We start from the raw sequence: 23,625 nt of genomic DNA on the forward strand, positions 1-23,625 counted from the left end.
CTTTGCTCGCTCTCTCTCTCTCTCTCTCTCTCTCTCTCTCTCTCTCTCTCTCTCTCTCTTCTCTTTCGAGTCAGCGCATCGAGGAGTGCGCGGAAAGAAGCAGGAAGGCTCTTTTATTTTGCATACTATTGACAGAATCCGTACAGCGAGTGTACGCCGACGTTGCCTGCGACAAAACTCTAAAATTTTCGTCTCCATTTTATTTCTCGGGTGAAATAATTCATGGATCACTATCGCGAATCTTTCCAACTGAATTTCAATTTCTTTGACGCAAAAGCTCCCGAATTTATTACGAATTTGCATCCAATTACGAATAATAAGAGTTTGAACTTTCCGAACGATAATTAAGTCACTTTGCTCCGGACAAATGGACGTTTTTTTCTCAATTCGAATGCAACTGGCGATGCGAGCCGAAAAAAGTAGCGATTTTGCTCTGTACCGGGATGTCAAAATGAGAAATAAGCATGGCCGCGATCGCGAGATGGAAGACGCGAAGGAAAATAATATCTCGAAAGGTTTTTCTCGAGGTAACATTGTTGAATACAAATGAGTTTTTTGTTTCTCATTAATTATGCGTGAGTGGGAGGGTGCGGAGAATTCGCCTGCTCCTTATTCGCCCTTGCCCGGCGTTTTTGTGACTGCGACGGGAATTTAAATGTCTATTTTTTTGGTGTTACGTGTGAACGCTAATCTAGTTTTACCTCCGGCATCGAGGCTGTTTTTTTCTTTATCGCCAAGTTAAAGAGCGCGAAGGGATGCTCTTCGTGACGTGCATAATGCGCGCAAGTGTTATCAATTAACCGGGCGTCGTACGGCGAGGCGAGCAGCGTCGAGGCAGCGGCTTATGTCCAACCGGAAGCCTCCGATGTTTCCTGACGGAAAAATCGCAAAATCTATTACTTTCCCACGGCGGTGTTTACGACTTCGACGCGCTGTTTCCGACCCCATAACACGTGCAGTTGCTGTCGCACATCGGTGGTTTCGTTGCTTGAATTCATTACTCGGATGTCGTCGATGGAAGCCTCGTAAATCATAGATCGGTGCGGTCGGGCCCGCGGTTGCCTCGGGCAAAAATTACTCCACCAACGAGGAGTTGATTCGAGAGAAAACACGACGAATTTAACGACCGAAATTTCCGGCTCTATCGGCCCGATGCCAGAGCTCAACGACGAACCGTCGTCACTTTTTTTCACTCGCTTCAACAACATTTTAATGTTCTCGAGCAAGTTTTTTTCGCGGTTGATCCGCATCGAACTGTTCCAAAAGGAAGTGTTTGGCCACCGATTTCCGAGCGGTTGCTTCCGAATTCGTACCAATACGACACCCCAATAATTGCCAATATTTCGTAGCGAACTCAATTATCATTGGCTGCATCGTTTTAATACTGGCCGAGTTAATCAAACGTCAAAATTGTATTTCTCCGTGTCTATTCCCGTAGCGCATGAAAATTAATCCCGAGATTATTCCATACAGCTTTGCGGTCGGGCTACGGGGATATTCCGAATCGAAATATCGCCGTCGTATCTGTCCAACGTGAAACGATGTTACACTCTGACTCACGTGTTCGCTACTACTCCAACACCTGTTCCCTCCTCGTTCAACCTCCAGGCCCTTAATATCATTTAATTAATATTCTGCAAAACAGCGCAGGAGTTTGCCGATGCATGTTTGTACTCATTTGCATGGGCTTGAAGCTTGCTACGCTGTTACAATATAATGTTGAGGAATTTACATGAGTTTAATACGGGGCGTTCCCTTTGAAGCCAACGTCGGAGCTGCTTCACTCCCGAATCGGCGCTGTAACCTTTTGACAGTTCACAACATCGGAATATCCTTTCCAATATTCATTGCGCCTCCTGACGGATCAACGGGGTTATTTATTTTTCAACTCTGAAAGTAATTTCGTGACGTAACAGTAGCAAATTATTATTTGCATCGAATTCATTCGAAACGACAATTAAAAGATCAAAGTGCAATCAATTTTTCATGAACGTAGAGAATTTCATTTGTTTTTACAAATTACATTTGAAACTGTCAAAGACTCAAGCGTTCTCGTATTTTGTTGGCTTAGCAGCAATTTTTACATTCCCATAATTCGTGTGGAAGAATTTACGGTTGATTCTTGTATCAAGATTATCTGAATCCCGTGGAAAAATGGCATGAAAATGCGAGCGATTTGGTAGTGGGGAAAAAGTGAATTTCGTTGTAATAATTCGAGGTGAAGCGTCTCCCATGAATAATAATGCAGTATATAAATACGCATGCCGAAATGGTGTTGAGAGAGCGGGAGATTCCGGGAGTAGGGAGTGAACAATACACTATTCTAATCCAGTAACATCCAACACGGTGTACATCAACCGGGGCTCTCCTAGACGACAAACATAGAAATCGCATTTCCTGCGTGAATGCTTTTCTGCGCAGCGTCGAAGGGCCACGTCGTCGCTCGTTTCCGGCACTCTCCGACGTTCCTCACGTGAATGTAGAAAAGTGAGAGAACTCGAGCTGGAATTCTTGCCGATGGAAGGCAAGTTCTTCCGGAGCGCGTTTCATTCCGAGAGCTTTTCGAATCTATTTTTGGCAGAATCGACCGATTTTATTTTGATAATTGACGATCGATCGCGAATCCGTTGAGCGCTCGGTGCTGCTAATCAGGGGGGTGGCACTCAATGCTTAAGGTATAGGGCTTATTTGGCACCTCCTGAAACGAGTGTGATTGGTCGAACGTTTCTGGAATTCGGTTTCCATTACGACATAAAACGTCCGTAAAGTGTACTGTTTTGTTGGCTGCACAGAGCGCCTCGAGCGCTTGACGAGGTTAGACTGTCGCCATGGTCGCCATGACACACTCTGCATCTCTCTTGGTTGCTTAAACTTAGCACCCCTATATATTTCGACTTTTTAAATTTTTCTCAACGCCAACCGTTTGACGGTGTTTGTTTGATCATAAGAACTCTAAAAAATCAAAGTTGAAAATCCCGTCAAAATTAGCCCCACATTTGTAACTGACAAACAACAAAACTCGAAACTGCGTTTCACCATTTCCCATTTTTAATTTATTCAAATTCTATTTGCAGTGCTATTGCTGGCAAAATAGCAGCACTGCATACTGTTCTAAGTGTAACTTTCAAAAATTTACTACTCAATTTTTCAACATGCCGTGCAATTATGAAAACAAGTCTCGGATGTGCGTATATATGTATTCAGATGGCTTCCTTCGAAATTTTTAATTGCATATTTTAGAGTTATTATGTAAAAAAAAAAAAATGTTTCAATTGATCGGAGATCACAACCAAACGATTAAACGGTCAAACGTTTATACAGAAAAATTGAATGCACTTGAGCTGAAAAAACAATTAAAAACGTAAAAAAATATATAATTTCGAAAAATACGCAAAGCAAAAGTACAGAAATGTTCGCTCACTTGAGAAAATTTTTCGAAAATGGCAGAATGCTCATTAAAATCCACGGACGTTTCCGGAGTTTTTCATAAAGTTACTCGAAATAGTAGGGATTCCGTATCAACAGTTGAAATTAACTGTTTATAGGGATGGTGCAAGTAGACTACGGCGCCACTAGTGATGAAAAGTGAAAGTTTTCAGGGATCTTTTATCATTATTGTATTATTATAGGCAGGGTGTCAAATGGACATCGGGCGATTCTCCGTCGTGTCAAATGCCCATAAAATATAGATATACCGTTGACGACCATACAACGGCGCGGTATATCTATATTTTATGGGCATTTGACCTGATGGAGAATCGCCCGATGTCCATTTGACACCCTGCCTTATTATATATATAAAATTATTAGGAATATATTCAATCAAAGTACTAAGAGTGCTACCACAAAAACTTATAATTTATGACATTAGAGGCGCCACGATTACTTTTGACCTGCTCTCTATCGAATCTGCACCATCCCTATAGACAATTACGTCGTAAAATTTTATTGGGTTTTTTTAAAGCTGGCTGGCGCGGCTGACGCGCTCTGGAAATCTCTTGTCAGCTGGGCACCGGACTAGACAAGTTTTCTCATTTATGATATCTTTTCACTCGGCCAATCAATACAAGAAGAATATTTATAATTTTATTTTAATACTTCGTGTCGAGTCACTATTGTGTCTCTTGATTTATATCCGGACACACAGCTGGTGTCATATCAAGAGATGTGACACCAGCTCGACGCCAAATATTAAAAAAAATATAAACTTAGAAAAACGAACGACTCCAAATGAATTCGAATTTTCTTTCAAATGATTCTTTTAATGATTATAGACTTAATTTTGTTTCCAATTTCTCAATTTTCATTTGCTTTCATAACTAATTTTTCGCCTGCTTAAGAATAACTATCGAACTTGTGGGTTTTTCACACATCGGAAATCAAATTTGACTAGATGGCTTTCGTTTTGGATTGAAAAAAAATTCAAATATGATAGACCTTTCCGGGGCTCAATTCTGAAATCGGCACCTTTCGAAAAACTTTGTTGACAGCTCTCATGAACAAGTAGGATTTTCCATCAAATCATAATAATAATTGGGAATTTTGATTTTCTATTGTAAAAATCGATCATTCGCATACGAAACTATCGAAAAAGACAAATTAATTTACTAAAGATTTTTTCCCAAAAAAAAAAAAAAATATTTAATTAAGGGGGTTGAACCCGAGATCTCAAATTGACGATCGAACGCTGAACCAATGATCCAAATCACGTATTTCGTATAAGTAAATAAAAATTGATACATGCTCATCAGAGCAGTTTAAAGGATAAATGGTTCCATGGAAAATAACTACACCCAACGATAATATCATCTCAGAATAAGAATTCGATGGGCTTACATTCATTTTTGTATAGTGTTTTCTTTTCATTCCATACATCGATATGTTTTTATGTAGGAGAATTATTTCAACGGAAACCCTTTATGCGGTCAAAATTGGCGCCGTCGGCGCAATGTCTCGCCATCCCCACGAACTCGGTCGTAGAGTCCCTCAGGTACCTCAAGTACCTCAAGTCTACCACCCTTATGGCCGTTTTCTCCGACACGGTTCAAACTCAGTTCAATTTTTTTCATATAGTTTCGAGATAGGATGAACCGAGTTTAAACCCAGATTAACGTTGAAGAAAACGGGCATTAGTGTACGCTTTCACCTTGAATAATTTCGTGTCTGTAAGTTGGCTATGATTTCGACGTTAAAGCCAAATAAGAAGAGTGGGGGTCTGGAGTGTCGGGCCCCTGGTCCGATACGGAAGATACAATAAATTTTAGTCGCTCCGTTAAGAGCTTCCTCGTTGAGCGTTAATTTTTCAAGTTGATCGAGCGCCCTCGCTCAGCGTAGGTTTTTTCTTCCGCTTTCCGTGTTTTTCGATTAATGTCCGAGGGGACGTTCTATTGGTAACCTCAATCTGTATCCCGTGACTAGCGTCTTCGGGGGATTCCATTGTTTTTATCCTCCTGCGAGAGAAACGATGCACGAAGCGTCTCTTGGCACGTTCTTGCGAATGACGTTGCTCGCTTAGCGCGACGTGACACCCCCGCTCTTCCCTCCCGTTTTTCTTCCTCTTTTCAAGAAAAATAGAAGAAACGACGACGATGAAAGGAAAGAAGTGACGCGCGCGAATGCCGAGTGAGAACTCTGGTGATTAGAGATGCCGACATAAAAGGAATCCTTTCACCAGCTTAATCGTACTGTTCCACCGATTGATCAAGAGTCAATGCTCATTTGCACCAAAGACTGAAGAATCTTATCGTTGAATATCTCGTCCGGAAAATTATCGGAGCTTGAAAATCCCAAGAGTTTTCAATGAAAAATCCTACTCGTCGAATCCTTAATAAGATCATCGTTATCGGCTTTTATTATCGGCCATTTTCAATCTTTGTTTCCCCTTTTTTTAAGCTTCATCGTATTCACATTCAATTAATTACAGCGATCAGCCTTTTTAACCATAACTATATTTTATCGATCAGCTTTTCCAGGCTGCTTCGTTTCTTGGATTCAATGCAGTTGCACGCTCCAGATTCGAGACATCTTTTGCCTGGTTCATTTATTGAAAGTAAGACTTTTCGGATCAAGATAATTCGACGTTCATTATCCTTCCCCTTGTTTATTATTGCACGGTGAACCGAAGAAAAAGAATTTATACAAATATTTGAGTTTCCGGTCAATACATTTCACAAATATTTGATAAGATCGCCCTCGAGTGTTTGAGTCGGTCTCAGGGAACCTTCAGAATAATCAAAGCCCCTTCCTGACCAGCACGGTCTTTTCTCTGTCTGACCGGGGCTTATGGGAGTTGGATCCGAGCTTTCTTCTGATCGTCGTGCTCTTTGCGTCTTTAGATTTCTCTCCTCTTCGCTATCTCTCTTCCCCGAATGAATAAACGTTTCAACAAAGTCCTTTTATAAAGAACCTCAATAAACTCATTGCACTGAGAGATTGAGAGAAAAAACAACGTTCCGGTGCTCTAGAGACACTGGCAAACGCGATGGAAGAATAAATTCTGCATTTTACCAATAAAAACCATGAAAACTATTTTTATATCGAGTCGATCATTAATTTAACTATGCGAAAAGGTGGCAAAAGATTCGAAAATGTTATCAAACTATTCAGTGGGAGCATTCCACTTGAAGTGGAAGATTGAAATATTTTGGAGAGGCTTAAACAGAGATTTGATGGGGTGAGGATCAAACAGACACGTGTGTTGAGGTGTTAACGCTGAATCTTGTACTTGCTGCAGACGAACGCCTCTCATTACCAAAGGATATCAGAAAGTTGCCGGAGGCAACGGTTAACCGTGGTGTTCAACGTTCACCTGGCTTCAGAGACATTTCACTGACCGTTGTATGATTTCGAAACGAGATTTCATACAACTTTGATGCGGAAGGTTAAGAAACTTTGGCACACATTAATTCCCTCGAGCAGAATCGTGTGAGACTTGCACTTTGATGTTTAAACTCCTGCCGAATCTTCCAACAACCGTTTCTGCTCCATTTTCGACTTTTTTTCGTGGCAAAGTGTTAGGAATTCTTCATGAATCATACAAGCTTCGAGTGCATGCTTTTACAAGGTTTGTGTTAAGCTTCGAAAACATGCTGTTTTTATTTGCTGCTGATTATGCGTTTCTCATATGAATGGAAACGTTGTGTCGAATTTCTCGTTTCCCTGCTGGATTAACCAGCCGGATTCGTGTTGATTTTTGAGAAATTGAACGAACCAATTTCTGCCAGCATAATGTTTTACTTGCTGTTGAACTTGGTGAGCAATTTCCCAGTGGAATTGAACTTCCATACAAACTTACGTACGTCGCGTAAGTTCCAACGTTACTTAACAGTTCAAGAGTCCTTTGCAATTATTAAAATAGAAGGATGAAAAAGTCTGAATGTACCGACGAAGAAATTCCGTCTGCAGCGTCCCCGAAACTAGAATTTCGTTAGGCTCGCTTACGGTTCATTTTGCGCTCACCTTCTTGAGCCATCCGCGCCACAAATCACGATCCCAAGGATGTTGAAAGCCCAGATAAAGATGTCTCGTCTCCTGGTGGTGCCGCTCGTCCTCGAATTCTCGATCCTCCTGATGTGGCCGTTGAGCGTTGCTCACTCGAGGAAAGCCCGTTACACGGAGTACCAGCTTACCGAGACGCGATGGCGCGTAGCAAACAGCGCCACCTACTCCACCCAGCTCCATCCACTCTGGTCGTGAGTCTGGACAACCTGCGACAATGTGCAACGAATTAATGTTTTCCCTATAACCATCCTGGGAAATCCCTAAACAAAGTAATAATAAAAATCGAAGTACGTCATAATTTGTTGGGAATAAATATTATTATTTTTGAAAAAGTTACTGCGTTTGGCTTCCGCGGATGGCTCCGATACCGACATTCCCTGCAACCAGAGATTTTTAGTTGATCAGTTGATCAATAAATTTTCTTTTTTAAATTTTATTTTTTAATTAAAAATAAAAATTTTTAATTATTTTTATTTTTGTCGTCCAATTACATCACTTTTCCCCACATTTCACGATTTCTTTTCCGGTTTCTGAGTGTGCCTTCCATAATCTTGTTAACAACCAACTTTCTCATCGGTGCCCAGTTCGTTTGAAAGAGAGCACCGAAAGTTAGTGCCGCGGACAAACCAGAAGCAGCGTCGATTGATCTTCGCTCATTGAAGTGAGGATGACTTGATACCAATTAGCACTTGATCGAAGTGAACCTTGCTATCTGCTAAGCCTTATTTGGCTCCAATGTCTTACTTCTTGGATAATTTGATTTTGGTCAGCATCTCCGGACCGAGCCGTATATAGGGTCCAGCAGAGATGCGGCAAGGACGCCTAGTAATTTGATCACGTCGGGCTGTTTGTCACAGCACCTTAACTCCTACGGGCTGCACTACACCCGGACCAGATTTGGTACGGAAATTCATTTGATAATACGAAGAATCGTATGGGCCAGAAAAAACAGTGAGGCGAGAAGGGCGAAAAGAATATTTGCGCGCTTCTGAAATTAGCGACGTTTGGAAAGGTCGGGAGAATCGTGTCAAAATTTTAGCATCTGCAATGAAAGAAATTGAATACTTTCCAATGTAGTCGAGTGTCTCCCCGTCGAATTATAGACTGGAATATCGCTTGGAAGCTTGCAATAACTCGGAGCATAACTAAAATGATATTTTTCGAGTGGTGCACTAAATAAAGTCGATGAAAGTCGTGTTCTCCCTCGATGAGGAAGATAAAATGAAAATGCTCGAGTAAATTGAGGCGAACGGAGGACGCCTGGGTTATGCGAGAGGCATATTGCAAAAGACGTTTTTTTCTACCCTCGTCCGTAGAGCCTGCTTGAGCGGTGTATTTACTATCAGGGCCGAATAAGTTTCCCCATAACAATGAAGTGGAGGAGCACTTCTGGCGGATGCGTGCGACTGTACTTGACATCGCGAAGGAGAGAAAATGGAGAAAGAGATCATTCGGGAAATGCTGCGTTGTGTGCGGCAGCTGGCTTCAAGTGGGAACCTCGAATAGTTCAATGAAGACGTACGTGGAATATCAACGAACGCTATGAGAATACAGATCGACGTTTCCTCCGCTTTCTAGATATTTCACGTTATTCGGAGTGATAGGAATAGAAAAAAGTCGAATCAAACGGAGATGCCAATAACTTCGAACGTCGGAGTCGATGGATTATTGCAGCGAAAACAGCATTTCCATCGATAAAAAATCGCTGTCGAAATGATCAAGGGATTTATGCATTTTTAACTTTTACTGTCATGAAAACTGTGATACCCGCGTTTGATTTCCGCGTGCACAATCCCTGCGACCCACGTTAAATTCTTTGTTCCGGAATAGAGGGGGCTTGTGTGTCGGGCCCTGCAGAACGGGTGGGCTTCTCAGCTACCAGTCCCGACTCCCGTGCTGACCTGAGAGCCATAGGAGAAGGGAGAAGGGGGGAAAAAAGGAGGGTAGTCGCAATGATGAAGGGTGCTTAAGAGGTGTGAAGCGCCTATACTATGAGAGAGCGGTCACCACACCAAGTGGTGGCCGAAGGAAGTTAAGAAAGAGGCGAGAAGCGCCTATACTATATAAAAGCGGTCACCACACCAAGTGGTGGCCGAAAGAAGTTAAGAAAGAGGCGAGAAGCGCCTAGGCTAATGAGCGCGGTCACCACACCAAGTGGTGGCCGAAGGAAGTTAAGAAAGAGGCGAGAAGCGCCTATATTATATGAAAGCGGTCACCACACCAAGTGGTGGCCGGAAGAATTTAAGAAAGAGGCGAGAAGCGCCTAGGCTAATGAGCGCGGTCACCACACCAAGTGGTGGCCGAAGGAAGTTAAGAAAGAGGCGAGAAGCGCCTATATTATATGAAAGCGGTCACCACACCAAGTGGTGGCCGGAAGAATTTAAGAAAGAGGCGTGAAGCGCCTAAGCTAATGAGCGCGGTCACCACACCAAGTAGTGACCGTAGGAATGCGCTAAGAAAATAGTTCGAAGTGCGTATTGTAGGAGTTGGTTAGTGCACCGAGACCGGGAACCACGGGTGAGCTTTGCAGCTACAGGACCCGTAGTTCCTGGCTGTCTCGGTGACACCTTTGATGAGTGAACAGCAGTCGAAGCTGCGTGTTAAGCAGCCCTGAAAAGGACTGTGACTTCGTTGAAACCCCGAAGTTGGGCTCTCGATGTCAGTCCTCTCGATGTTGGACTCTCGACACTGCGAACCCGTGGAATCGTGCTGATATACTGCTACGCGTTGGAGGGTTGAACGAATAAGTCCGGCGTGATGTTCCAGAGAAGTTGGAGATTTATTTCCAGTAAAACCAGTGACATACAAAGCTGCGTCTTCGAAGACACCTGCGCGATGCTTGCTCCGGGATCGAATGACATTTTGGCCCTGCGAGATGGGGAAGTGCAGCGTAACTGCTTTCTGATTGCCGGAGGGCCGCATGGTGGGGAGCGCAAAGCGGCGCTGATCGCAGATCGACTAAGTGTCGTGCGGTGGGGGGATTTCGCAGAGCGGAGCGGCTCTGGGATTGGTGCGCTGGCACCTGCGTTTCGTGATTGGCGCGCTAGTGCTTATATGATTTACTTTTCTTATTAAGCTATAAGTTTTAAAAATATTCCCAAGTTAGTTTGGGTTTTTTTTTGGGTTTAATTTGTATGTTTTAATAATGTAATGTTACCGGAAAAAATCGCGGATGAATATACGTGTAACAACTGTTGCAATAATCGATCGGCTATTCTCATCACTATTTTGACGAGTCTCTTCACCATGATGGAATGCCAGATTGAACGTATCAATCGACGTTCAATCTGTGAACTAGAAAACTTCAAGAAGTCTTAGTGCAGGCAACAAAGTTTCGGAAAGTTTCTAACTTTTTTACTTCCTCCGGGTCTTCAACCCCGAAAACGTTCGCCTCGAGATTTCCTTCCGTTGCCAAAACGAGACGTGTCTTGCTATTGAGTACATCGAGTGAGCGGTGTTACAGGCGAGGATACTCCGATGCTTTTGCAACGATCGAAAAACTTGATTCTACTGGAGAAGCTCGTAAATCAGTGATTTTGTTGCACTATCGGAATTTTGACGAGAATTTTTTGTTTCTTCATACAAACTCGTTTTCTGATTCCCCATCTTTCTGTCTTGTCCGCTCCCTCGGCTGTCATCAATCGCCGTATTCCGTTACAAACGAAAAATCGATGCTTTTAATGATTGAAATTCGTTGGGGACACTCGGATTCTTCATCCAATGATTTTTCTTTTTGAATCGAAAGCAAAATGTCGGTACATTCACTTGGAGTATCCCGGGCGTTCCTCGTTGAATTTTTTTCCCCTCGATCAATCGGGGCTTTAAGAAAATCGAGCGTAAGTTGGCCAAGAGAAAAAAATGGCCTTTGTGACTTTTCCGACTTTAAACGAGCTGCCGCCGCCACGAAGTAGCAAAACCAGGCGATGGCCAACCATCCCACGGCTTCGAGGGCAGCCGTAGTCCTTCGAGAGATCGGTGTTCGGAGCAATTAAAACTTTTCGAACTTGTTCATTATCGGAGGGCGTCTTCCCCTTTCTTACGTCGACGGTTTACGGTTTGCCCGGCTTTCCTTGTCCCCCTTTGTCTTTCCTCCCTCGGCTTCTTTCTTTCTTGGCTCCAAGTTATTGAGTCTTTTTGAAAAATTTTCTTAATTCTCACGAAATTAACACAAAGCTTCGACCTACCGTAGTCCAGCGGATTAATATATTCCCATCGATTCAAGCCTCGCTGATCTCGTTTTAATGAGTTATTTCAATCATTCCCTCGCAGATTAATTGAACCTCTTTAAATAGCGATAAGATTATCATTAAACAGATTTTTCACTCGCTCCCCTCCGGCCTCGTTATGAATTCTCATTTCAAATTATTTCCGTCCATTTTGACAATAAACGATGTAATAAATCACTATTGATCAGAAAGTAAATTGCTTTCCAAGACCGGTAAATTACTGTTGAGAAATAGGAAGGGGAATGTAATAACGAAATATTCGATGTGAGAGAGTGCGCATAGAATTCTCTTGGCTCGCAACTCTTGTTTGTGCCTCACAACTTTTGCCAAATAATACAAAAGCCAAAGGGCAAGAGTCTCGATCGAGGAAAGTGCATGATTCGAGGCTCAGGTTGCTTTGACGATATCACTTTTCAATCTCGGGAATAATAATTGAAATTCGTGGTTATATGCTTGAAGGTATACGTAATAGAAAGTGGGAGAGAGGAAAAAACGGGAGCGTTTGAGGAGTGCGCGATAAATCCTTTGCTCGAAAAATTTCGTGAACAGAGAGAAAGTGGGTTTGCTTGGAGAAAATCGCGGATTCTCTCTCTTTCTCCGTCTGTTACGACGGAAAAGCGTTTGACTTGGCTGCTGTGTATAACGATCCACCTATCACGCCTCCGGCTACATAGCGGATGAAAGCGATGGAAAACTCTCGGATGCAGCGCAGCCGGGACCTTTCAATCCCGGTAATGGTCTGCTTCTATCCTTCATCTCTCCAGCCTTCGTTCATTCCCCTCGCACCTATCGCCTTATTCCATCGTTTCATCCTCCAAACTCTTCCCTTTTCGCTCTCACTCTCCTCTCTTTTTTCCCCTATTTTTACTTCCCGTCAATTCGTTACTTTGTAAAATCGTTACGAACAAATAAATCACAAACCTTTTTCCTTTTCCTTGTTAACAAATGCCTCCATTCACTTTTTATCTCACGGAGCTTCTCCTCTAATCTCTCTTGATTAATACTTGATGAGGAACCAATCAAATCCGTTGATTACAGGAGGAGAACGCAAACGGTGAAACACACCATCCGGAAGGGAAGTGAGTGGAACTCTAGACCGGAACTCTACAGTTACGATTCCTCCCTGGGTAACGTATTCTCTAATTTTTCGTTTTTTTTTTCAACGAATAACACTAGAGGGCTTAACGAATCTATAAATTGGACGATGTGGATTGACAGTGAGAATATAAATGCGAGCACCGTCAGCTCGGACGTTAAATAAATTCGGTCAACTTTTTTTTAGCTCGAAACAAGCGGCATGCCGAAGAATAACATATTTATATAGGAGGTTTCGCGAAGCTTTTCGTTGCCAGGAATATAAAATTTTTCGTTCGCGATCGCGTTCCGTGTAAAAATCCAAAAGAGTCCACTCCCAGCGCTTCTCGAAGTTGGTTTTTTCTCGTTTCTTTTTGCGAAAAGAAGGCTCAGCGGGTGTGACGTGAATAAAAATGAAAGTGCGATCGTTACGGATTTTCGAAAAATCCTCTCCTCCCTGAGCCCTGAGCGTGTGGATAAAAGAAGAAACAGCAAAAAACGTTTTTTGCACTCGCTCCTCTCTCAAGATGGCGAGGTTAATAAATAAACGGGGGAATATCGCGGGTCTTTGAGAGCCGGAAAAACAACTGACCGTGTCGAAGGCTTCCTCATCGCGTGCTTTTTTTTACAACGAAACAGCCTTAAAATGGAGGTTTCACTCGATCGCGATGCAGCCAAGTGATTTCGGTTTTTCCTCATCAAATCGAACGAAACCGCGGCCCAATGCTGTCTCCAGAAGTAACGACCCTTCGACGCCACCGCGGAAGGAACGAACGAGACGATTTTCTCTCGCGGTCAATAATTTTCCAGTGTTGAGTGAGCTTTGCGTCTTGTTTTATGGTGAAATACGAAGAAACTTGAGAAACGAGCGGCGCGATATTGTTTCGAAGCGATCCTCCATGAATAATGTGCGCGCAAAGACACCAGTTGTACTTCGTTTTACTTGTAGAGAATGACGAGAAAACTGTCGGTGGTCCCTGGGCCTCCGACACCTTTGGAGCCTGATAAAGCTGCTCTGCTCTCGCAAAATCCTCTCTGCGTTCGAGAAACCCTCTCATTTTCTCCAAATTCTACATTCCATCCTGGATATATGTTTTAACAGCGAGAAAATGTTGTTCTCAGATCCCCCTATTATAGTGTGAATCAACGGGAGATGCGAAGATGAATGTAAGAGCTCAGACGCAATCCTTTCTCCGACTACAGGAAGCTCGAGCGCGTAAAAACCGAGCGGATCCCAAAGGGAGCGTTAAGAATCGCATTCTCGGGTTGTTAATCCAACAACAATTTCTAATGCTTGAAAATCCTGTATTTTTAGCGAGCTGACTTGAATTTGCTTTCCAATTGTTGTCTCAACCAGAAATCGAATTTATTCCGCGTCGAGAGGAACACGAATGAACGGCTTTGTTTAATAACCGAACGCGAAACTGTTGATTTTCGTAATTCGAATAAAATATCGCCGGAATAATTAAAGAATGAGGCAGAGCCGAGGAGGGCGCGTACGTCGAGAGCGATAAAACAAGTGGCAAGTGGAAGTGAAGGCGAGCTCTCTCCTAGCATCTTGTGTCTGCTGTTAAATTCGTATAATACATCGTAATGTGGAGTAATGTACGTTAGACAAGGGTTGTGAGCAAGAAAATAAACGTTCCTTTTTGCAGGGTTTTTTGCTTCGTTACTTATCGCTGTTGTTGTTTTGTGACCGAGGAAAAAGGTTGTCGTTTATTTGCCAATCCCTCTTCGTCTTTTTTCTGCGACTCGCTTCGTCATTCAGCTTCTTTCTCCTCCGCGCTCGATTCTCACGCACGTATACAATAACATCGAACGAAAACATTTTTGCAAAGTACTTACTGGGGTAGAGAAAAAGTCTCGATCCAATGACAGCCAACGAGCGTCGCTTCCATTGTGGAAAAACGAGGCCTTTCAGCACGAGGGCGTTACCGCAACGACTGTATCCTGTCAGATCTGCTTGGGGTGCCGTTGGACCTAAAAAAAATCAGATAAAAAATATTACCGTTCAAGTGTATTGTCTTTTTCGAACGAGTACGACCGGTTTTGTTAAGTACGTTGCGACTGAATGTCGTTTGTCCAACGGTTTCTTAGCCCATTTCTTAGACTCTCTTGTGAATCAGTAAACAAGATCGTGGATCCTCCGACGAGGCTGTCGTTTGAATGGGCAACGAATTTTCTAATATTTATCAACGAGTGCTCCGTTTGCTCTGCACAACTATAGAAAACGATGCTGTTCGTATGAAAATTTTCAAACGAGATATGATTCTCGTCATAAATATGGTTTTTGATCGCAAGTTTATTTTTCGCTGTCTATTCCCATCGAAAGTTATTTTTCCCCGAATCCTTTGAGCGGAGGATTCATTCAATTAAAATGTTTTTTCAAGCAGCGACCCAAGGGATATGAAATTTTCAAAGGACCGTATTCATAAACGTATATAAACGGAGGTGTATACGAAAAATAGACTCTCGCTCAATTCGATCCTTTTATAACTATTTTCCATCCTTTTTCATTCCCCTCAATCAATTACCCGAAATATTCTTCATTAGCCAGTCGGGTTACCGATGTCGAGAATTTAGTATTTCGGTCCAGAGCCGAGGGAGGAGAACCACAAAATATTTATTTCGATTTGCAGCTACTCCGAATGTCCAATAAAAGCTCAAGTAGCCAAATCGATTGAAGAGCCAAAAATTTCCTTCCTCAATTATAGGCAGCATCGAATAACTCAACGAAAAACATTAATCAACAACGCGATTCGGATCAGCGATACAATAGTTTCGTAATAAAGTGCATCGGTTCTTGATGCATCCGAATTTGTAACTCCGCAGAAGTCAAGAGTGAGGATTGCACAATGCTGCCTCCTGAGAGCAGAAGGCTTGATTATTATGATCGTGCCCATTTCGACAGGTATATATAGACGGGTGTATTAGCCAAGTCTATCTGCACGTTAGCGAGGAAGCCCCGCTTTCAGAGAGTCATTAGTCATGGTAATAATCCATTAAGCAATTAACCGTGGTCAACTTAAGGCCTCGTTTATCATGCGCAACAAGACGAACGGCATCGGGGGTGTCCGCATTTCCCTTAGCCAATCTTACCGCCCCTCGTCGGAGCTCGCAAGTACACGTGTATACCATCCGCATATACATGCACGGATGGTATACATGACGCAAACTTCCTGGCTCTTGATAAATGGATCTGGAGACGGACACTCTGAATTATTATTCCCAAAGTTGAAACAACTTTTCAACGCGGTGTATTGCAACGATCTGCAGGTTGATAACGATCCAATTATCTGTGAGTTTCGGCACAGTGGGTTTCGAGATGTGGGAGAATCGAAGGGGAAAGTAGAAAAATCCAATAAAATTGTGGCCTCGTGTGGCGGCAATACGCTACGAAGTCATTGAGCGATTTTACCAATCCAATCGATCATTGGCCATCATCAATTTCGCTCTCGAAGGTCCTTCTTTTGACCGTGAGTAGCTTTAAATTTCGCACATACGCTCGTGAAAAATGGCGAATGTGGGAATAAAAAAGGTTTGAAACTGGACACGATTTCATTATCTTTGACGTATTGGCTCGCGGTGTTAAATTGACATTCTGCGGTAACTCACCCGGGGCTATGGTGTAATCGGATCCCTGGGATAAATGTCGCTACGTGTGGGAGAGAAGGCCGTATATAAACGTCGATCACGACGAATGGCCCAATAGCCGACATGGAGATTCGATGAAGTATCATCGCGAGCGCGCAGCGATACGAGATATTTCTCACTATCGTTCCCTCCTCGTGCTTCAGCGAGCGATGATCCTTTTGATTAATTGTTACACATTAGCTCATTATTCTATCAAGTGTCCGTGACAATACGTTGCGACGATTGATCGATGGGCAACTCATTAGGGGTGCGAATCGAATGGAGTCTCTGATGACGCTGTCACATGGCTCCGGGGGGAGCCGTGATGCAGAAGAAAATACTCGAACTGCATGTTTTTATTGGAGTTTGAGAAGAAGGGTTTAGTGGAAACGAGCATCGAAACCTGCTGATGCTGCCTAAGAGATTTCCTTCGAAATGATTATCTTTTCATAATGGAATTTATCTTGGTTGCAAACCGGATGGAGCAGCAATGATTGCGTGTCTCAGTCCTTAATTTCGAGTATGAAAGAGAGATCGCGAAGATCCAAAGAGCAGGGAAATATTTGTTCGGGAGGTCAATGTACCTGAAAAGTTCAAACACGAAAGAGCGCGAATATTGAAGTAATTCAAGTCGAAGGAATCCGAGGCAATGGAGGAGGAAAAAATGTGAATATAGAATATGGAGAGAGAATAAAGTATTTGAGATATATAGAGAAGCGCGAGAATGGTGGCGCCACAGGCACTCTGCAAAGTGAGCAAATGCTTCATCATTTTGGACCAATCAAGCGATTGCTCCGATGAAGCTTCTATCTCTCGGTCCATTCATCGTTTGTTCGCGAAAATTTGCCTAGAATTCAACTCTGCTTTTGCTTCTACTCGTACATCGACTGTAGCTCGCTCTCCACAAGCCCCCCCGCCCCCCCCCCCCCTCTCTCTCTTTTCCTGTTTCTGCACTGTGAGATATAACATTGTCTCGCCGTTCGTTCACCGTGTTTGTATGAAATTGGGAAAGTTTTTGAAGTAATCCCATTGTACAATGGGTTCGATAATGATTTTAAAAACAAAAGCATGCTCGTTCAACTGAAAGTCCGCAGATATTTCAAGCTTTTACAATAACAATGGATATTCGAAACGATAATTCTGCTCGATTCTTCAATCTCCATGAAACGTGACTCGTGATACACTCGCTTCTGGAAAAAAAATTTTCGCGAACTAGCAAAGAGTTTTCTCCCCGCAGAATTCCTTGTAACCGTTAATCGACTTGCAATTTAGAAAACTATTGTGATTGTTTCGTTAGAATTTTTGCATCGAATTCTGCAATCTTAAAATTCCCTTTTTCGTCGATTTTTTGTTGGGCTCGCGCTCACTTGCAACTTTTTCGTCCGTTGGATGAGGATTTAAAAAAACTGAAGTTCTTGGAGGAACTCGAGTCGCTGGTCCATCGTGAATTATTCTCTCGGAGGGAGGCAGGTCTGTAAGAAAATGGACACGAAGTGCAGTGGTTTGTATGGTGTGTTTGGTTCGTACGGTGCACAGGAAGTAGAATAGTGCTGAAGCGACTTTGAATTGGCTTCTAAGTTGTAAGACAAAACTTGCCGGGTGTTTCTGTCTCGGTTTGATCCAGCAGGGTATTTCTGGTTCGCACGAATGTGAAAGTGTGTTAGAGGATTCCTTTGTGGCCTAGTCATACGATCCTTGGTACTGGAAACGTTAAATTTCAATCGTGGTGAAGCAAGAAAGTTTTCCCGAACAGACCGGAAGTACACAAGACGTACGGTTACTTTGTTTCTAAATCTTCGTGGGTGCTTCGTTCCCGTAGTGGTTTGTGGAAGAGCGATATCCCTTTACTTTGTCATTTGTACTTAACTTGATCCTCGGAAAATTCACGAAAATCCGCACAATTTCCCTGGCTGATTACAAGCTGCATGGCTCCGAGGGAAGTTTGCTGTTTCAATTAGTGCCGAATGAATCTTAATGAAAGCGTTTTCTCCTAGGGAAAATAAACACCGTAGAAATGTACTGCGAAAATCTTTTGTCTTGCTCCGCAGGGGTTTTTCATTCGGGCTTTCCATCGTCAATAACTTCGTTAGGAGCGTGTTCAATCATTTTTGTTTCCCCCTCATTGTTTTCCACCGCGTCAGCAGAATGAAACCTGGCGATTGTGAATTAAGGCGTTACTCATTCGCACCCCTCCGGCGAGGCTTATTATTATGCGTGCAAACGCGGTTTATACGAAGCCAACTAAATAACCAAGTTTCCAAAAAGTTTGGCGTCCCGATAAAACTCGGAATAAAGCGTCCGCCCGGCGAACGAAATGCACGCGACGTGACTTAGCTAACTCGTGGAAGGAACGAGCCCCGGTATAACTTATATATATACCGAGTAAATAGAGAGAATGAAAGAGATCGTGCATTAAAGAAGGATAATAACGGAGAAAGAGATGCCAGTAATAATGGAGGTTATTGGCGGCAAAGTTAGCACGAGAAAATAGGGGGCTGAGACGGTCTCGTTGGCACGTAAGAAAAGCAGTAAACGCGAAGGGGGTGGTCTGCGAAAAGCGCTAACTATAGGAGCGCGAGGCTATGACGAAGTTGCTGGCTGGACCGGATAGAGCGTTACTTTTATTTTCCCTCCTTTTTCTTCGCGATATTGGTCCCTTCGCTGGGTGCGCGAAGCTTTATCGCGATATCAACTTACAGCCTTCTCTCTCTCGCTCTCCTCTTTTTTTATCTCTCATACATTTTTTCCGTTCGAGTTTCCACGCTCCGGCGAGCAGCCACCATATTTAACCATAATAACCGCTAACGACCGCGCCTAGAAATTTCCCCTCCGGAAGTTCCGGAACAGCGAACAACGCCATCTTCGCCGCGCTTCCCCCCCGCCGTCGAAAAAGCCCTTTGACCTTTACCCTCGTATTTGCACCGCGCGCGTTTCTCATCAGCTCTCTTTGCCTGTATCCCTCATCTTATGGATTCGGGTCCACCGCGCCAAACCAAACGGCATAACGGCCCACTAAGCCCAGCCTTCAACGCCGATTACGAGCAACCGCTTTCTCTCTCTTCCGCTCTTTGCCTCGTGACGCTCTCGCCAATTTGGAGGATCGAGAGCGAACCAGCCACCACGAAACTTTAGCTCGCTAGACCCGATGTGAGCGTCGACCACCACCACCACCGCGGGGGAAGCATCGCGAACCGACCAATTTGTCAGATCGTTTCTAATTCTAATTTCTCCTTTTTATTCGAATGAAAAAAAAAGAAAGTTGCAAGTAACAATGACCAAATCCATACGCCCTTCCTCGCAGCTATCTACGATTCGTTCGTGCACCGATTCCTTGTTTCTATACCCTCGTTGTCGGTAGCTACTTGTCCGAGTTTCAAACCTGCCAATTAAAATCGTCCAATCGCATGCCATTTCACCGCACAGTTCGAAAAGTCTCGCATTTTCGCAGCCCTTCGATCCATGCCGGAATTCTCCGGATGTTAAACAACTCTATCAAAACCGAGATCGAACAGAATCATCGATACGATGATTAATTGTTTACTGAGCTAAAAATGGACACCGAGCCAGAATCCTCGCGTCGATGAAAGTGACGATCGAAAATTCGTCGTTTTCTACCTTTCGCAAAAGCTCGTCGGGCCATCGGCACAACTTCTCGCAGTAATCTCGTAATGATCAATCTCAAATGAGTCGAGGAATATCGTGGCAGAGCCGAGCAGAGCGGTGGGCATGTGTGCGTAAAGGTATGCATGTAAATTGTACAAAAGACAGTTTGTCTGAGTGATTCTGGCACGAAATCACGAGAGACAATGCACATCCTATTTCCGGTTTGTGGCCCATTCAACGAGATTGACGTGTTTCATCCTCTCTTTCTCAGTGGATTGTTGGCGCTTTCATTCTAAGCACGAGCTCTCTGTGAATCGCCTCCCGAATCTCACACAAAGAGGAAGAGAGAGAAGAGAGGAGAAGAGAAGTGAATGGAGAGACGCAGAACAGGGCGTTGTTGGTGGATAGGGAAGCAATATAGGACCAGCCCTACGTCGAGGGCACACTGTGCCATTAATGGATCCCGAGTATCCGCAGGCCGAGTACACGCATTTCTCGTGACCGATCGATCTATATATGCAAACATTGTAAATGTACCGGAACTGGAATACGTCGATGCGAAAGCAATCCGTCCGTGAATTTACTCCTGTGTACGATCAAATCCAATTTTCATTGGAACTCGGTGTATATACGAAGCTATATCGAGGGCTGAGAGTAATGGACCGTATGACGAATGTGTCCTAAAATAATTCATTAAACCTGCTGGCAAGTTGTTTCGTTTCGTCGTCTTTCACTCTCCGGGGTGTAAATTTGATTGGATCGTTGTAACGAAGCGTCGAGAACAATCGATCAGCCTTCGTCAGGAAGCAGAAGACATCGCGGTTATCGGTGTGCTTCGGGTTCCGTCGGCGAGTTTCATTATCACTCTCGCTATTATAATTCGAGCTCGTTCGAGCTCTCGATACTTCCATTCGATTTCCCCACGTTTTCATGTGCCGGTGCTTAATCTCGGAAATTGAATCAGCCAATTAGGGGGGATGGGTTTTCTTATCGTCAACTCGAGCGCGTCAGCGGCTCGGCTCGGTGCTGGTATGACGATCGACGCACACGCGGATCTCTGTCACACGTTCCCTTCGTTTTTCCTTTTTCCTAGCGGAATTCGCGAGCGCGTAATGCTCTCGCTATTGGCAAGCGAGCAATCCACGGATCGATGATCCGCTCCTCGGCGTGCTCGTGCGTGGCTCTGTCCGTGTTCGCGCGGTTATCATCCTGCCCGGAAAGGAGTCTGTCGGTGCACAGGGCTTCGGGAATCGTGGAAAATGAATTTAGCTCGTGCTCCAAGTTGTTAGTCGATATCGGCTAATTCGGACGTATCTCTCGACATTGTTTTCTATTTTTTAACCGGATTTAACCGCACCGGAAGAGTCCAAATCCTCGGGCTTCTTCCAGCCTCTTGCATTTTTTCCTCCGCAGTACCTTTCACATTTTCGTATATTTTGTTTTCCCCGTGTTTCATGCTCGTATTACAGACACATCATTACGAGGAACCGCGAGGATTCTCCGACGGTGAAAACCTCGGGGCCCGGATATTCCATTGTTGCCGCATGTTTTAATCCAACAAATGGATCAGCCGCGATCTCGTTCCTGGATTTTGATGGATGTTACGTCCTGCACCCGAGCGTTTCATCGTTAACAGCGTTCACAGCTCGCATTCCAGATGTTACCCAGGTTTGTTTTTCAACATCAGCTCTTTCGAGCGAATTTTTCTGAATCGTACGCGTCGGCAACGATCATTTTACGCGGAATTACGGATAACGAGGACGGAAAAACGAAGAATCGTTCTGCAGTACGTTGATACTGTACCCATTGAATTGTCAATCCACAGTGAATAAAATGGCTCGGTTATATGAATTATTATTGGCAATTAACCGTCCCTCGGTTAAAGTAATCGCAGAGAGATTCCATCAGCATCTTTTTTACACCGAATAATTAACGCCTTTTTCCATTTCCGCAGCAGCTCGAAACGAGCATATTCAAATGTGGTCGCTTTTGCTCGAGCATGTTTTTATTAAAGTTTCCAATATACCGAAGCACTCCACTTTCACGTGGGTCGGAAAAGCGTTGAATTATTAGCAGGATCTATTAAAATTATTTAATCAGCACGACAACGCTCCGCGAGAGCACCGGGCGGAGTGAAAATCATTTTAATTATTAGAATGGAGCAGTAAATATACTGAGGATGCTCGATAATATTGTAGAGCCTGCCACACAGGCCTCGCGTTACTCGGACGAACAGAGCGTTACAATCCACCGCGGATAATCTTCGATGGACCGAAATATGGTTGATGCCTCGGTGTGCTCCTCCGTGTCCCGCGTCCCTTTTTGTCATCGGACTAAATTGAAATCGTGACAAATGGTAGCTTTTCCCGAAATATCGCGACAAAACGATAAACGACTCGCCTCCCGACCCAGCAAAGTGTATAAATTTCAACTCCAGCTCGCCAAATTCTCCATTGCGATAATGGATTGATTCATCTCACTGTTCGAGCGCTCGAACGTTCGTTGCGCGGTGAACTAGTTCGGGCTTTCCAGCCTTTCGCGCGAAACAGGTGGGCTTAGCTAATTGAGGAGAAATCCATTTTTTATGAATTTTTTTCGAAAAATTTACACATTCTCAGTCACTTCCGGAGCCTTTGCTTTGTTTTTCCGGAAACGTTGGAGATCGTGGAAAAATACGATGGTGAAAAAGCATTTGTAATTGACCAATTTTTTATTCATCCACGAAGTATCGGCGCAGATTGAAAAACTACGAATTGCAGATTTGGCAGGAAAAGAAATTGGAGAATTACTGGGATTATTGGAGTTTTTTTACATCATTTCGTTGGACTCCGACGTTGCAGATTTCAGTGTCATTGGAAAACTTCTTTCGAATCAATTTCATTTGGCAAGAATATAAAGAGTTTTGAGTACGAAATTTGGAAAACTTACCAACGTGAAATGCGATGAGATGACGGAGCTCGGGGTCGACACCGAGACGCGTCCTCCTGGAGATCTCTTCGTAGCCTAATTGCTTGAGGAATTCGTCTTGGCATTCGAGCGGTCGTTCGTGCGGTGCTAATCTTCGACTTGGCTCGCCGCCATACTGCAACCAAAATATTACTTTAGGCATTTTTAATTCGCTGATGAATACGAGAAAAAAGTGAAAGACTTGAAGCTTCAAAGCTCTCATTGCGACTTCCGGAAAAAGACCGGAAGTATTGATTGCTCGAGATAAGGAAGAAATAATTTGTCAGATGTGTGAGAAATCATCGGGGACTAAGCTCGGCTCTCTCGATCGTTCCTTCGATTTCATGGCTGGCATCGCGGTGTTTGCATAAATTCTCCAAACGGCAGATGCGGAAGCGCGAGTTTTTTTGTCAAATATATTTTGATTGTAAAGAAGTTCCCGGTAAAAAGGCAGCGTCCTCGGGAATTCCCAAAAGAATGAATCCCATGAAAAGTCATTGGACATAAAATTTTATTTTTCGGAAGCGATTCCGCCGAAGTATATATTCGACCTCGAAACGTCGAAACTTCTCTTATCAAATTTCTATCGCACGGGAGATTTCGAATATTTTTTAAACGTTATTATTCCTTGATTTAGCCAATC

General features: G+C 43.6%; 2 protein-coding genes across 3 annotated transcripts in view; one reads left to right on the plus strand and one right to left on the minus strand.

Moving 5' to 3' along the window:
• Positions 1-23,625, minus strand: part of Phlpp (PH domain leucine-rich repeat protein phosphatase) — a 74,324-nt gene that overhangs the window by 34,942 nt on the left and 15,757 nt on the right. The window contains exons 3-5 of the mRNA XM_043419259.1: positions 22,965-23,118; positions 14,646-14,780; positions 7,459-7,706 (exon numbers count right to left, since the gene is read on the minus strand). Of these exons, the coding sequence (XP_043275194.1) occupies positions 7,459-7,706; positions 14,646-14,780; positions 22,965-23,118 (537 nt within the window). The remainder of the gene's footprint in view (positions 1-7,458; positions 7,707-14,645; positions 14,781-22,964; positions 23,119-23,625) is intronic.
• The window catches only part of LOC122410782 (telomerase reverse transcriptase-like), a 100,827-nt gene that overhangs the window by 27,740 nt on the left and 49,462 nt on the right, over positions 1-23,625 (plus strand). The window contains exons 1-2 of one of the 2 annotated variants that reach the window (XM_043419212.1): positions 12,419-12,457; positions 12,765-12,853. The gene's annotated coding sequence lies outside the window, so the exon portion shown is untranslated. Of the gene's footprint in view, positions 1-12,418; positions 12,458-12,764; positions 12,854-23,625 lie in introns of those variants that run through there. The other variant, XM_043419211.1, reaches the window with a different exon arrangement.

The sequence above is a fragment of the Venturia canescens genome, chromosome 5, assembly GCF_019457755.1.
Source record: "Venturia canescens isolate UGA chromosome 5, ASM1945775v1, whole genome shotgun sequence".
Taxonomy (NCBI): Eukaryota; Metazoa; Arthropoda; class Insecta; order Hymenoptera; family Ichneumonidae; genus Venturia; species Venturia canescens.